The following is a 14,935-nucleotide window of genomic DNA, read 5'->3' on the forward strand; positions in this document are numbered from 1 at the left end:
CATTAGAACCTGTACTTGGGTCCACAACAACCCCTCGCAGCACTACAGGCTTGGGGAAGAGTGGCTGGAAAGCTGCCCAGCAGAAAAGGCCCTGGGGCTGCTGATTGGTAGCCAGTTGAACGTGAGCCAGCGTGTGCCCAGGTGGCCAAGAAGGCTAATGGCATCCTGGCTTGTATCAGAAATAGTGCGGGAAGCAGGACCAGGGAAGCAATCGTCCCCCTGTACTCGGCACTGGTGAGGCTATACCTTGAATCCTGTGTTCAGGTTTGGGCCCCTCGCTACAAAAAAGACATTGAGGTGCTGGAGTGTGTCCACGGAAGGGTAATGTAGCTGGAGAAGGGGCTGGATCACAAGTCTTATGAGGAGCAGATGAGGGGGCTGGGGGTGTTTGGCCTGGAGAAAAGGAGGCTATGGGGAGATCTTATTGCTTTCTACAGCTACCTGAAAGGAGGCTGTAGCAAGGTGGGAGTTGATCTCTTCTCTCAAGTAACAAGGGATAGGACAAGAGGAAATGACATCAAGTTGTGCCAGGAGAGGTTTAGATTAGATATTAGGAAAAATTTCTTAATGGAAATGCCTGCCCAGGCAAGTGGTAGAGTCACTATCCCTGAAAGTGTTCAAAAAACATGTGGATACTTGAAGACATGGTTTAGTGGTGAACATGGTGGTGGTGCTGGGTTGATGGTTGGACTTGATGATCTTAGAGGTCTTTTCCAACTTTATCAATTCTATGATTCTATAAGCATAGCAGGAAAATTCATGTAACTTTTTTTTTTTGTTATAAATGTCACCAGATCATATATAAGTTTACATGTTTTTTGAAAAGAATTCAGATTCATGTGGTAGAAAGAGTGTAAAAAATGCTCACCATACATATTTTTCATTTGTTTCTTTCTCCTATGCCTGAGTATTTATGCAAAAACAAATAAGGAGAAAGGAAGTTTCTACCTTACTATAAATAGGCCAGTAGAGTTTGGGTACATGAAGACCTTTAAGTGGAACTGTAACCGCAGTTGAATTATTAGAATTACCAGCATATCAGCAGCAGAATTATCAGTTACATTTAATTGAAACAACATAAAAGGCTTACTAGCACATTATTATCTAAACTTAGGCTTTCCGGATGGAAATTCACAAAAAGAAACCAAGGGAGAACAGCATCTTTGAGGTTTTATGCTATGCAATCATTAATTGACAGCAAAATGTTAAAATAATCCAAGCAGAGAAATAAAAATAATTTTCCAAAGTGCTATGCATTTCACACTTCTATTGATTTTAATGAGGAATAATTTTTATAAGAGCTGAAACTTAGAAATCATTTGAATCATGCTTCACTCAGCCTGATGAATCACCACAGATTTGGAAATTGCAACCTTGCATCTACAAGTCCTACCTTAGTGTCCAGTGCATTCACCTACCCTTTAATTGTGGGCTCACCTCCCAGCTTCTCTTATTCAAAGCTATCCTTCCCCATTTAATTTGCAGAAATAAGTGCACTGTAAAAACAGCATTTCATAACTCCATGACAGTATAAGCAAAAAAATACTACTGAAGCACAGTTGTTAAAAGGTAAGGCACAAGCACATGCGCAAGAATATAATTTAATCCCCATTACTTGGAGAGAGATTGCCTCTCAAGCAGGAAAGCAAACTCCAGAACATAGAAAACAGAAGAGGGGAATAATAAGTAACTTACCTTTTTAAACATAATTAATGAAATAACAGCAGATGCTGTAAAAAGTGCAGCTATGATTGTCATCATAATGCCAACAGGGATACTCTTATTAAGACTAGTAAGAGACGAAATCCACCCACTGAAGAAAAAAGAAAATACAAACTTGACTAGCACAGCACGTGAACCGTTCAACCACAGTTATCCACATCAAGGGAAGCTTTATAACACCCTGGTTCTGATCAACTGAATATTTTTGAAGAAAACCTCATGAAAATTATATATGAGCATATTTCTGTTCTATAAGCTTTTACAGCTTAGTTGCCATTTTTCCCAATTCATGCAGTGAAACTATAAGAAACATTTTAGCAAAGATGATTATCCTTCAGGAGAGCTGTGAGGAAATTGAGACATTAGAGTTGCTTATCACTTTTTGGGTTTTTTTTTTTGTCATACTGTAATTTGAGAATAATTTAAGACTACATGATTTTGTGGAAGAGAAAACATCCCTAAAAAGATAACTTCTAACTTTTTACAAAAGAAAACCAAAAATATGGTGCACACACACAGAGCTTTTATGTGGGATAATTAATTTTACTGTAACCACACAGTGATGCCTTCTCAACTGTGATTAATATATTTTTTTTAAGTAGGTAGTGTCAGATTAATTAAGAGAGCAGATTGCTACATCAATATTACTTCAAGTATTTCCCCTTTCTTCAAATTTGAAACATCAACATAAACTTGAAGTCACAAAAGAGCAGGTTGCCCTAATAAAAATAACACATTAAGACAGAAAAGATTCTTTCACCAAAAAGAGCAAAACATTTATGTAAACTGAAACAACCTTAAAACTTTCTTCTACTTGTTTTAAATTGCTATGATGTCCCCTATGTTCAATTAGACTCTAGCACAGAACTCCAAAAACAAAATTGCAATTAGCGTTTGATGATGATCTGGCTATTTTTCATGCCACTTCCCCAGGTATCCTTAAAAGTACACATGCCATACTTGGAGAGTTGGTTTTCTAAAATAACTTTTTCACTTTGTTCATGTCAATCAAGTTATCTAGGAAAAAGCCAAATAGTGGCTTTGAGAGTGAAAATAATAAACCAGGATTTTTCCTTTTACTCCAGTTCTAAAGCAGTGATGTTTTTTTTTGCCTTATGTACATTTGGAGGTTAACAGAAAACTGCTGATACACAGAAATGTCATTACCCAGCTACATTATTGCCAGTTATAGCTGGCTACTACAACCATGCTTTTTGTTAATTCAAGTTTGTCCTTTTGTTTTTTTTTTTCCCCAAGAAGGGTGAGTGATTCCCAATATTTTTTCCTTGTAAAATCCTAATATTAGACCTTGTAGCTTTAAATAAAGCTATATCTATATAAACAAAGCTATATCTACATAAAAAGTTCAAGTAAAAGCTTATATATTTATAAGCATCAAAATGAAAATCAACTATTACTGAATAAAAAGCTGACTTGGACAAAGCAGCTTTTCAAATAATATCAAAGATATAGCACTGTATTCACTGAAATACATTGTTGATTAATTCTTCCAATTTTAGCAATAAATTTTATTTGTAAGTATATTAATATCATTAGAAATAACAAATTATACAAAATAATATTCAAACAGTAAATTATTATAGCCTAAATTATTTACATTTTTTAAAGTTTTGCTTATTTCTTTATCCTAAATATAGAGCAAATAAGTTCTCCACACACCACTAAAAGAGGAGAGGTAATAAATAAAAGAGCAGTATAAAGTGGCTGAGCTGGTTTTGGCTGGGGTAGAATTAATTTTCTTCCCAGTGGCTGGTATGGGACTGTGTTTTGGATTTGTGCTGAACACAGTGTTTATAATATAGGGATGTTTTTCTTATTGCTGAGCAAGGCTTGCACAGAGGCAAGGACTTTGCTGCTTTTCATACTGCCAAGCTGTCAAGGAGGCTGGGGGTGCATGGGAGGAGACACAGCTGGGGCAGATGACTCCAACTGACCAAAGGGATAGTCCAGACCATGTGATATCATGCTCAGTATATGAAGTGGGAGGAATAAGGAGGAAGGGGGAGGAAGTTTGAAGTGATGGCATTTGTCTTCCCAAGTAACCATTATGTGTGATGGGGCCCTGCTCTCCTGGAGATGGCTGGATACCTGCCGGTGTATGAGAGGCAGTACATTAATTCCTTGGTTTGCTTTGCTTGTGTGTGTGGCTTTTGTTTTGCCTGTTAAACTGTCTTTATCTAAACCCAGGAGTTTTATAGCTTTTACCCTTCTGATTCTCTTCCTGATCCCACTGGTGGGGGAGTGAGCAAGCAACTGTGGGGGCCTTGAGGGCTGGTTGGGGTTAAACCACGACTGTGGCTTACACTGAAAGACAGAATTTTGACCAGTCTAATAACAGAAGTATCTCATACTCTTGGGATATGTTTCACATACTTTTTCTAGCTAAGAGCACTCCAAAAATGCTTTTTTGACTGCTAAATGTAAGAATTCCAGTGAACACAAGATTATTTTTTCTTTTAAAACCATGGACTGGTTTGCAGCTGCTATATCAAATATGAGTTTGTCTTACAGACAATACAATGCTACAGAAAACAGAATACTCACCAGTTTCCCCATCTTTGAAATCCTGCAGCTTGAAGTACATGTACAGCAAACTGACAGATATATACAAAGAAGAACACAAAGAACCTGAATGAACTGTCACTCCTGAAAGAGGGGGGGGGGGGGGAAAATTAAAGCAGCCAGGAAATGTATTACTTTTTACAAATATTGTAGTACCAATCTACATTTTTTTTCTGCATTAACTAAAGAAAAAGTGCTTTTATATTTTATTGATGGTGACTTGAAGTTCCAGTAATTCTGTGGTTTTGTAGAGTGTTTATATATGAGCTGTTGCTACTTCTTTAATATAGTACTTTTGCCATTTGCACTTCTCACAGAGGTGAGAATAACAGCAAGATACTATTCTTTAGTGTTCTGTTCTAGTGTTCTGTTCAGCACACAGCAGGGCCTCAGACTAAACATACAACTTCTGCTACAATGCATAAAGAACAGAAGTCCACTTTTAAACTGAAGTTCACAGTGCTGGCATGATGGGAAGAAAATATTTTACTTGTAAGAAGCAATAAAAACTAATATGGAATCGCTGAAACACAATGTGGATCAGAATACTGAAGCAGTTGTTGTTTAAAAACAAAATATACAAGATATGTTTTCTGTTTAAATTACTAAAATGTTAGCCTGACAAATAGCTTGTAAAAATCCCCAAATATAAACATGCAGGCAGAATCTCAAAGACCTCAATGTATTACTATGAAAACTAATACCTGCATTACATGCTTTCTACCAAATTTCTAAAGGAACTAAAGATCACTTAAGTCACTCAACAAGAATTTGCCAGTAATAGGTCATTCTGCAGAAGGGTACTTGTTATTTTCTATTTATTCAACAAGTTCACCCTATTTCAGCTGAACAGATGATTGAAAATTAAATATGCAAGTAGTAGTTTTCCTTTTCCAAACAATAAATAGTGACTAAGAAATGCTAAGGATTTACTAAATCTAAAACCCTGAAAAGTAACATGACACTGAATTCCACCACATCAGGAGTAATAATTTCATATAAAAGAACACTACTAAGAGAGAGCATGCAATATTTATGATGAAAATGAAATAGTATAATTTTAAAATACTGGCAACTCTCTGTATTTTTAATTTATCTCAATTTCTACCCACATTGTAACCAGTCATCAACAAAAGTTAGACCAAAATTAAAAATACTCTTCTCATTTTTAGCCTTAAGAATGTAAGAATTTAGTGTACAAATAAATGCAAGTTAGACTATACGATTCCTCAAAGATGTGTAGGTACAGCAATATCTTCTTGGCTAGCAAAAAGAAACATCTCATTTAGTCTAAAAGTTATGCTCAATGCTCAACTGCAATTTATGCCTATCAGTCTATCTCTTAAAAAAAATTAGTGCATTTAAACTGAGAACATCCAGATTATTTTCAATCTGAAAAGGAAATAAAAAAAAATACTCTGAGTATGGGAATTTAGAATCTCTACATGCTGATTTTCACCAAAAAAAAAAAGAGAGTTCAATTTTGCAGTCAATCCAACCATTCAATTTTTCAAGACTAAGATACCACCTGTCAAGCTTGTCAAGGTTTTCAAAATTCAGACTGCTAAAAACTAGGAAAATATTAGAATTTAATCAATACGTACCTGATCTACTCATTTTTAAGACTATCAGCCTCCTTCAATTACAGACACTACAGGTCACTTAGCAACATAAGATTTTTTAAGTCTATGGTTTTATGAAGTTCATTCAGGAAGCCAAATATTAAAGACATCGTTAACTATTAACCTGCCCATGAAGGGATACAGATTTAATGAAAATTTTCCTTAAAACTGTTATCAGCTCAATACAAAATTAAATATTTCCTACAAATACTATGTCAATGGTAAAAGCTATAAATAGAATCAAACAGAATATTTTCAGTTGGAAGCGACCTACAATGATCATTCAGTCCAACTGCTTGACCACTTCAGGGCTGACCAAAAGTTAAAGCATGTTATTAAGGGCATTGTCCAAATGCCTCTTGAACACTGACAGGCTTGGGGCATCGACCACCTCTCTAGGAAGCCTGTTCCAGTGTCTGACCACCCTCTCAGTAAAGAAATGCTTCCTACTGTCAGCTCTGAACCTCCCCTGCCTCAGCTTTGAACCACTCCCATGCGTCCTGTCACTGGATCTTAGGGAGAAGAGCTCAGCACCTCCCTCTCCACTTCCCCTCCCCAGGAAGCTGTAGAGAGCCATGAGGTCACCCCTCAGCTTCTTTTTCTCCAAACTAGACAAACCCAGTGTCCTCAGCTGCTCCACACAGGACATTTCTTCCAGCCCTTTCACCAGCTTGGTTGCCCTTCTCTGAATACATTCAAGGACTTTCACATCCTTAAGTTGTGGGGCCCACAACTGCACACAGTACTCAAGGTGAGGCCACATCAGCAGTGAATACAGCAGGATCATCGCCTCCTTTGACCAACTGGTTCTACTGTGTTTGATGCCCCCCAGGATGGAGTTTGCTCTCTTGGCTGCCAGGGTTCACTACTGACTTATACTGAGCCTGCTGCTGACCAGAGCTCCCAGATCCCTTCCTGCAGGGTTGCTTTTCCCACACTCCTCTCCCAATCTATACTTGTGCCCAGCATTACTCTATCCCAGGTACAGGATCTGGCACTTGGACTTGTTAAATTTCATGCCACTGATGGTTGCCCGATGCTCCAACCTATCTAGATCCCTCTGCAAGGCCTATTGTCCCTCAAGAGAGCCAACAGCCCCTCTCAGTTTGGTATCATCAGCAAACTTGATAATGGTGCATTCAACTCCTGCATCCAGATCATTGATAAAAATATTGAACAGGACTGACTGGCTTTAAAATTGAACCCTGAGGGATATCACTAGTGAATAGTCACCAGGCAGATGTAGCTCCATTCACTACAAACCTTTGAGCGCTGCCCTTACATCAGTTCTTCACCCAGCACACCATGAACCTGCTCATCCCACAGTTGGACAACTTGTCCAGAAGGATGCTGTGAGGGACAGTATCAATGGCCTTCCTAAAATTGAGAAAAAAATGCATCCACTGCCTTCTTTTCATCCACTAGGCAAGTTGTGGATGCCATGGGACAGAGAGAGAGAAACAGCAAGTGTTTCTCACAGCGGCTTGTGAGAATTTTCAGGGAGTTGTAAGAATGTGATAACTTGTTAGTATAAACAATCTGCAGGTGGTGTTTTTCTACTTTGTCTTTCTGTTCTTCTCAAGGATGGTGTATGAGAATGGTGTTTTGTTAACTAGCCAATCAAATAGAATGTATTGTATCACTCTATATAAACCGTGCAGTTCTCTTGAATAAAACCTCCTTTTGCTCTTTCTACAATACTGCCTCTCACCTGTTCCTGTGTCATTCTTGGCGCAAGAGTGACAGCAAGTGACATTTATCATAGAAAGATATCAAATTAGTTAAATAGGATTTTTTCTTTGTGAACCCACATTGTGCCTGATGATTGCATTGTTTTCTAAATGCTTTTCAATAGCACCCAGCGTAATCTCCATAATTTTTCCAGGTACTGAGGCTAGACTAACAACATATCTGTAGTTCCCTGGGTCTTCTCTCATGCCTTTTCTGTAAATTGGAATAGCATTGCCTAGCTTCCAGTCAGCAGGGACCCCCCCCCAGACTCCAAAGATCTTTGGTAGATTATTGAGAGCGATCCTGCCATAACATCTGCTAGCTCTTTCAATACCCTGTATCAGAGCCCCACAGACCCTCTAAGGCCCCACAGACTTGTGAACATTCAACTGATACAGCTGGTCCCTCACAATTTCAGTGTCCACAAATGGAAAGTGACTGTTACCACACTCACAGTCCTCTGACTCAGTCTTATTAAAGAATAAGACAATAAAAACATTTTATGCCTCTGCTTTTACTTTATCCCTATTATTCAAGTGACCATCATCATCAAGTAGCAGTCCAATATTTTCTTTAGCCCTCCTCTTGCTATTGGCGTACTTTGAAAAGCCCTTCTTGTCTGATAAAACACTTCCCAGTTTAAATTCTAGCTCAGCTTTGGCATTTCATGTCCTCTTGCTGCATATGAGAACCATGGCTGGGTAATTTTGCTGCTAAGCCTGACCTTTCTTCCAGAGGTCATACAATTTCTTTTTCCTCTTGAGTTCCACAAGGAGCTCATGTTCTTCTGCCTCACTTGCTTGGCTTTTGATGCAGTGGAATTGCCTGCTCCTGCACTTTTAAAAGGTGGTTCTCAAAAACTGACCAACACTCATGGACTCATAAGCCTTCAAAATCAGGGTACTCTGCTAGGTAGCTCCCTGAATAGCTTAGAACTCTGCTGACATGGTTTCTTGCTACATTGAAAATTTTAAACTCAACCATTTCATGGTCAATGTTGCCAAGACAATCACCAATCATCATATCTCCCATGAGTCCTTCTGTATTCACAAACAAGTCTAGGAGGGCATCTTTCCTAGAGGGCTCCCTGAGGCCTTGTGTTAAAAAGTTCTTTCACGAACTTCAGGAATTTCCCATGGTTGCTTGTCACAGCAATATGGTATTCCCAGTTGATATCTGGGAAGTTGAAATCTCATAAGGACAAGGGCTACCAATCCAGAGATTTCTCCTAATTGCCTATAGAATAAGTCATCACGGCTTACATCCTGGCTGGGTGATCAGTAATAGACACCCAATACATATGTTTTTCATCCTCCTCATTCTCACCCAGAGGCTCTCAACCACATCATCCCTAACACTAAGGTCTGTACAATCAAACCTCTTCCTTACATACAATGCAACTCCTTCACCTGGCCTGCTCTGCTTATTCCTCCTGAACAGCCTGTAGCTCTCAATTTCGGCAATCCAGTCTTCAGACTCATTCCACCAAGTCCCACTTATACCAGTGATATCATAGCTCTGGGAGCTGATGCTTCCAGTTAACCTTGCTTGTTTCTCAAACTATGTGAATTGATGTACAAACATTTCAGATGCATTCCTGGACCTTCAGTGCTCTCAGGAGCTAATGTTTTTTAAATATTTTAAAATATATTCTATAATATTCCTAACTATTGCCATCAGCATTTCAGATACAGCAACTGAATTAATGGTAATTGTTCTACTTGTTTCTAATGAAATTACATTGAAGGATTATCTTAATGATAAACAAATTCTGGAATGTTAATGCATTTCAACAAGTGAAGTATTTTTTTTAAAGATCTTAATTCAAGCTGAAGTTCTTACCTGAAAGCTCCATAAAGTGGTCTGTACCAGCAGACAAAAGAACAAGGGGTAAAAAGCAAGAACCAGAGGATGCTCAATACAAAATCAACCCCTCGTGTAGCATCAATGTAAAACCAGGCCAAACATCCAAAGATATTAAGAAACAGTGTCACTGTATGGACTGTAGAAGCATAAGCAAAGAAAAATCTTAGTTAAATTATGTTCATAAAATAAATTATTACAATTGTTAAAGTAATACTTAAACCGTGCATTTTTAAACAAAACATAAGCAGGCTGACAATAAATCAATATCCTCTCTCAGCATTATGCTGATTTTTATAGTTTTTTAAGCTTAAGGCTAAATATTCACAGCTGAAAGTAGTGAATAAAATTCAAGTAATATCAGGCATGTAGCAAGGAAAAAAATCAGTCATCAAATATTTTCAAACCTAAAATGATGAAAAAAGAGGCTTCTACAGTTGCAATAACTGCTACTTCTACAGTAATTACTGGATATTTGTACTTTTTTTAACATGCTAGTTATTTTTTTTCTCTTACAATCAGGCAACTAAATGAGCGCAGGACTGTCAGCCTTAATATTAAATACAAAAGGAAAATTTTCCAACCCTCCCCCCCTTTTAATGAGAAGCTCTTTGTTTTACATGTAATAGAGAAAAAAAAAGTCAGCTAAGGAAAAATGCTTCTCAGTAAAACAAGATCTGCAAGAACCTATTCTAGATCCTTTAATACATGTTGAATACTCAAATATTTCTTATAATATTGGTCCTAAACATCTGCTTTTTTTGGTTCTCAGCTCTTAATACCGACATTTTTGCACTGGCAGATCTAGTTACAGGTTAGCTACTGAATTTCTACTAAAGAAAATGCATTGGTATTAAAACCTCACAGGTTATTTCAAATATATTTACCTCTTGGAACAAAAAAGATACAACAGTAGTAAGCAACATTACAGATACTGCTTTCATGCTATCTGGCACTGTCAGGAACTGAAATGGTTCATGCCTTAAACATTGTTATGAAGCGTTGCTCACTATAGCAAAAACTGTATAAAGAGGCTACAACCACAGAAGCCTCCCTGAGGAAGGAACTCTGGACTGTGAATTAAGCTGCCTAGATAAGATAAAGAGCACACACTATTGTTTAATCACCTCAGGTCTAGGGAAAAGCAAAAAAGCCTGAGGGAGAAGAATGCATCCACATGAAAGCCAAACATAGCAGAAATTCTTCCCTGGCTGAGTTTGGGGTAGGAGAGACCACAGCTCCCAGAAGCCAGGTTTACACAGACTCCACCCTGAAATGAGGAGGCGGGGAGGAGGTTTCGGGTGCAACCTCTGGTCAGAGGCAGTGAGCACCTGTCCTCCCTTACACAAACTGGCTGAGCTGTGGAACCCCCAACCCCACAGATCCATTAAAGACCTCCCCGAAGTGCCCCCTAGAGTAATTCCTGAAGCCTTGCACCACAGTACTGCACATGATGCAACAAACCCAGAGTCCATAGTAAAAGACAATGGCAAATTCCCCCCCCCCCCGCCCGAGGTGCCTGGGTTTTCCTACCTAGTCTGAGCATATATTAACCCATGGGATTCTATGCTTTTTGGGGGGACCTTCACCACTAAGAAGACCAGCTGGAGAGGATCAATGGAACATTGTTAGGATTCACAGGAGGTGATATTTTCCTTATTCTGTCTCTGTCACTCTCTTTCTGTCCCTCCACCTATTTTCTGTTGGAATGCTGGGAGACACAAGACAGATGATGGACTTTGGACCTGGTTAACATAAGAGATGTGATAACAGGATGCCTTGGCAAAAGCAAAAGGAACTTTGAAAATTAGATCTAGATTGCAAGAAGATTAAATCCGACAGGTTTACTGGAAAAAGAAAATCTCATTAAACTCTGCAAGCAAGAGATGTTGTAATATGCATAAGTTTGTGTATGTGATTTTAACCTAATCATTGTAGTACACATTACTAGTCTCCCTGAAATAGCATATAAGCGTTTTTATCCCACAATAAAATCGGATTCTGATCACTGAATCAGTCTTCCCCGTCTCTCTCCATAACCAACAAGTCACTAGAAACAGAAAACTGCATATTTTTAAACAAAGAACATTTAATGTATCTACAACTTGGCACTGCTCCAAGAGGTTAGGAAAGCAACTAATTTCAGAATTTGTATGTGCCTGCTGCATAAAGCCCAAGAATGGATATAAATCCAAATTCCTACCTTCTTTTGATGAATATGAAAAAAATTTACAAAGGGGTATTCTCACTTTTTCTAGTCAATACTGGAAAATAGGGAGATGCCCAAGATTAATAGAAAAGTCCCCATTCTGAAGGAGTTTGACCTTTCCAAAATTATTACTTTTTTTTTTTGTAACTGCAGTTACAAAAACAGGACAAGTTTTAAAAGAATACCATCACTGCAGAAGAGGGTTGAAGAAACGTCTCACCCACTACTGATACTAGCACAATAACCCTGGCAACATAGGGGTCTACTTCACTACTGTCACAGAGAATCTCAGTCATAAAAATTGAGTATTAGCAAGCTACAGACTAAGACAGGAATTCACTGACAAGTCTCCCTTCACTCTATTCACTCTTCTCTATACCTGCTGCAAGCCAATGCCATCAAGTCACCTAGATAAGCTTTGTGGTTGTATGAATACACAGGTGTTTTCATGTTCAGGGTAATGGTTTAAATACCTTCCATCTACTTCTCTCTTCAAATTTAACAGTGATACAAGTTATTAGAGATAATGACCACCTGAGAGCTGAAATGGCCTAAGGCTTTAGCAGAAGTCTGCATCATGCAATGTCTACATGACAATAATTTCACAGCTATACCAATACAGCACTCACTGAAATGATCTAAGAATGCCTGATTCTAATTCAGCTGTGGAAGCAGGTGAGGTCAATAAAAAAAGTCACTCATGAGTTGCTCTAGAGGGACCTGGACAAGCTCAACAAGTGGCCCATGGGGATCTCATGAGGTTCAACAAGATCAAGTACAAGGTGCTGCACTCGGGTCAGGGCAACCCTCAGTATCAATACAGGCTGAGAAATGAACAGGTTGAGAGCAGCCCTGCTGAGAAGGACTTGGAGGTGAGTGCTGGTAGATGAGAGGCTGGACATGAGCTCGCAATGTGCACTTGCAACTCAGAAAGCCAATCGTATCCTGGGCTGCATCCAGAGCAGTGGGATCAGAGAGGCGATTCTGCCTGTCTACTCCACTCTTGTGAGGCCCCACCTGGAGTACTGTGTCCAGCTCTGAGCCCCCCTGTTGGAACTCAGGGCATGGGGAATATTTCCCTGGTTGTCCTGACAGGTCCTGATTCCCAGGAAAACACTGCTTTTAACCTTCGTCCATGGAGAGGGCTTCCAAGACTTTGGGATGAATCAGAATCAAAGAGAGTGTGAAATAGGCTCCTTCATGAAGAAGTGTTGGTAGCACAGAGTGATTGGTTAGAAAGAACTACAATGCAGGTGCTATGTAGCAGACAAATAATTAGATATTGGTAGAAAAGTAGAAATAAAGTACATTTTAGGAGTTAATTGGATGAAACTGCTTTAAAAGACCTTGAAACTATGCATCTTGTGACCTTTTTGGCTGTCTCCTCTGTGTGTTAAGTCTGGTGCAGACGGCGCGCAGAACTTCTGATAAGAGAAAAATAAACAGCAACCTGAAGACCGAAAAAAGTCCAGTTCATCTCTCAGTCCTGGCATAGAACATTTATTAAGGAGTCTCTCACGCAGGGGGCCCCATAGGGGTCTCCCACACCCACCAAAACAGGAAGGACATTGGCCTGGTGGAGCAAGTCCAGAGGAGGGCCACCAAGATAATGAGAGGGATGGAGCACCTCTATGAAGAAAGGCTGAGAGAATTGGGATTGTTCAGCCTGGAAAAGAGAAGGCTTTAAGGAGACCTTAGAGCAGCCTTCCAGTACCTACAGGGGACTTAGAAGGAGGCTGGAGAGGGACTTTTCACAAAGGCATGTAATGACAGGACAAGGGTGAATGGCTTTAAACTGAAGGAGGGTAGGTTTAAATTAGATATTAGAAAGAAATTGTTTGCTGTGAGGGTGGTGAGACACTGGAACAGTTTGCCCAGAGAGACTGTAGACTTCCCCATCCCTAGAGGTGGATGGAGGTCTGGACAACCTGGTCTAATAGGTGTCCCTGCCCATGGCAGGGGAGTTAGAACTAGATTATCTTTAAGCTCCCATTCAATTCAAACCATTGTAGGATTCCATGATTCTATGAACATTTTTCTTAGTGTAAGCTTCCTTGTATAGAACTCTACTTACATATACATTTCCTGTCTTAATTAATTACACTTTATAATCCATTAATGTTTGAAAGTTAATTGTAGATAAAGATCACAAGTTGCACTTATGCTATTAGGCATCTACATTATTAAGATGATTATTTTGTAGTCTCATTTGGGACTGTATGAAAATAGATTTTTGTAATAAGTTTCATTTCAGTAATGTTTTATTGATGGTATTCCTGGGAAACCAAAGTCCTCACTGGGTACGCAACAAAAGAATGCTTCTTTCCAGGAACCAGCTGGACTATCACCCTGTAATGGAATGCCTCAAGGGGAATGGGATACCTGCAAAATGGAGGGCTTTGAAGACTCCTGGAAACTGGCAAGTGAGGATAAAGCTAGCGAAATCTGATTGCACACAGCCTTGAAGCACATCAGAGTGGTTTCAAATGTAGTTTAACCTTTTATTCCTTGTCTGTTCTGATCTTTGTGGACAGGGAAAGACATTTGCAAACACACCTTACAAGTGACACAAGTATTTCTCATCAGAAAAAAATATATTCTGAAACAAGCTTAGATCAGCACAGAACACAAGAACATACTACCAAAAATGTGGAAGTATTTTTTTTAACTCTACATGGTACATTAGGACTTCAGCTAAAATATTTGACATAGCCCACATTCTCCAGTTCTTGATGATACACATTAAAAATCCCATAATAATATGGAGTAGACCAAGTGTCAAATCTGTAAGAGAGCAACAAAAAACAGATCTCTAGAAAACATGATATACAAAGAAAAGCTGAGAGAACTATGCTAATTTTGACAAAAGATGATGGCAAATGGGCATAAATCTATCTCTATAACAACAGTGGACAGAACAGGGAATATAAACCATAGGAAGGGAAAAATTAAATTATATAATGGAAACACTTTCTAAGGATAAAGATGACAACATACTAGAACAGGCTTGGGGGGAGTTTATGAAGTGTCCATCCTTTTGGAGGCTCTCAGGAACAGGCAAAACAAACATCAACAGACTGTTATATGTACTACTGATTGTATCCTTAGACAGAAAATAGCTGGAAAACAGGCTTTTCAGCCAAAAAATATTTGGTGTCAGATAGCAGTCAAGAGACATTTCTGTAGTAACAGCAAAAAAAGATCA

The 14,935-nt window shown here is 38.8% G+C and overlaps 1 protein-coding gene across 2 annotated transcripts in view; it reads right to left on the reverse strand.

Annotated features, from left to right (window-relative positions):
• The window catches only part of LOC128941418 (secretory carrier-associated membrane protein 1-like), an 82,569-nt gene that overhangs the window by 4,874 nt on the left and 62,760 nt on the right, over nucleotides 1-14,935 (reverse strand). For both annotated transcript variants that reach the window (XM_054283175.1, XM_054283174.1), the window contains 3 exons: nucleotides 9,501-9,660; nucleotides 4,288-4,389; nucleotides 1,696-1,813 (listed from right to left, as the gene is read on the reverse strand). In XM_054283175.1, coding sequence (XP_054139150.1) covers nucleotides 1,696-1,813; nucleotides 4,288-4,389; nucleotides 9,501-9,660 — 380 coding nt within the window. The remainder of the gene's footprint in view (nucleotides 1-1,695; nucleotides 1,814-4,287; nucleotides 4,390-9,500; nucleotides 9,661-14,935) is intronic.

This window comes from Melozone crissalis, unplaced genomic scaffold, assembly GCF_028551555.1.
Source record: "Melozone crissalis strain CALT ecotype California unplaced genomic scaffold, PUWL_Pcris_2 ptg000035l_1, whole genome shotgun sequence".
In the NCBI taxonomy this organism is placed as follows: Eukaryota; Metazoa; Chordata; class Aves; order Passeriformes; family Passerellidae; genus Melozone; species Melozone crissalis.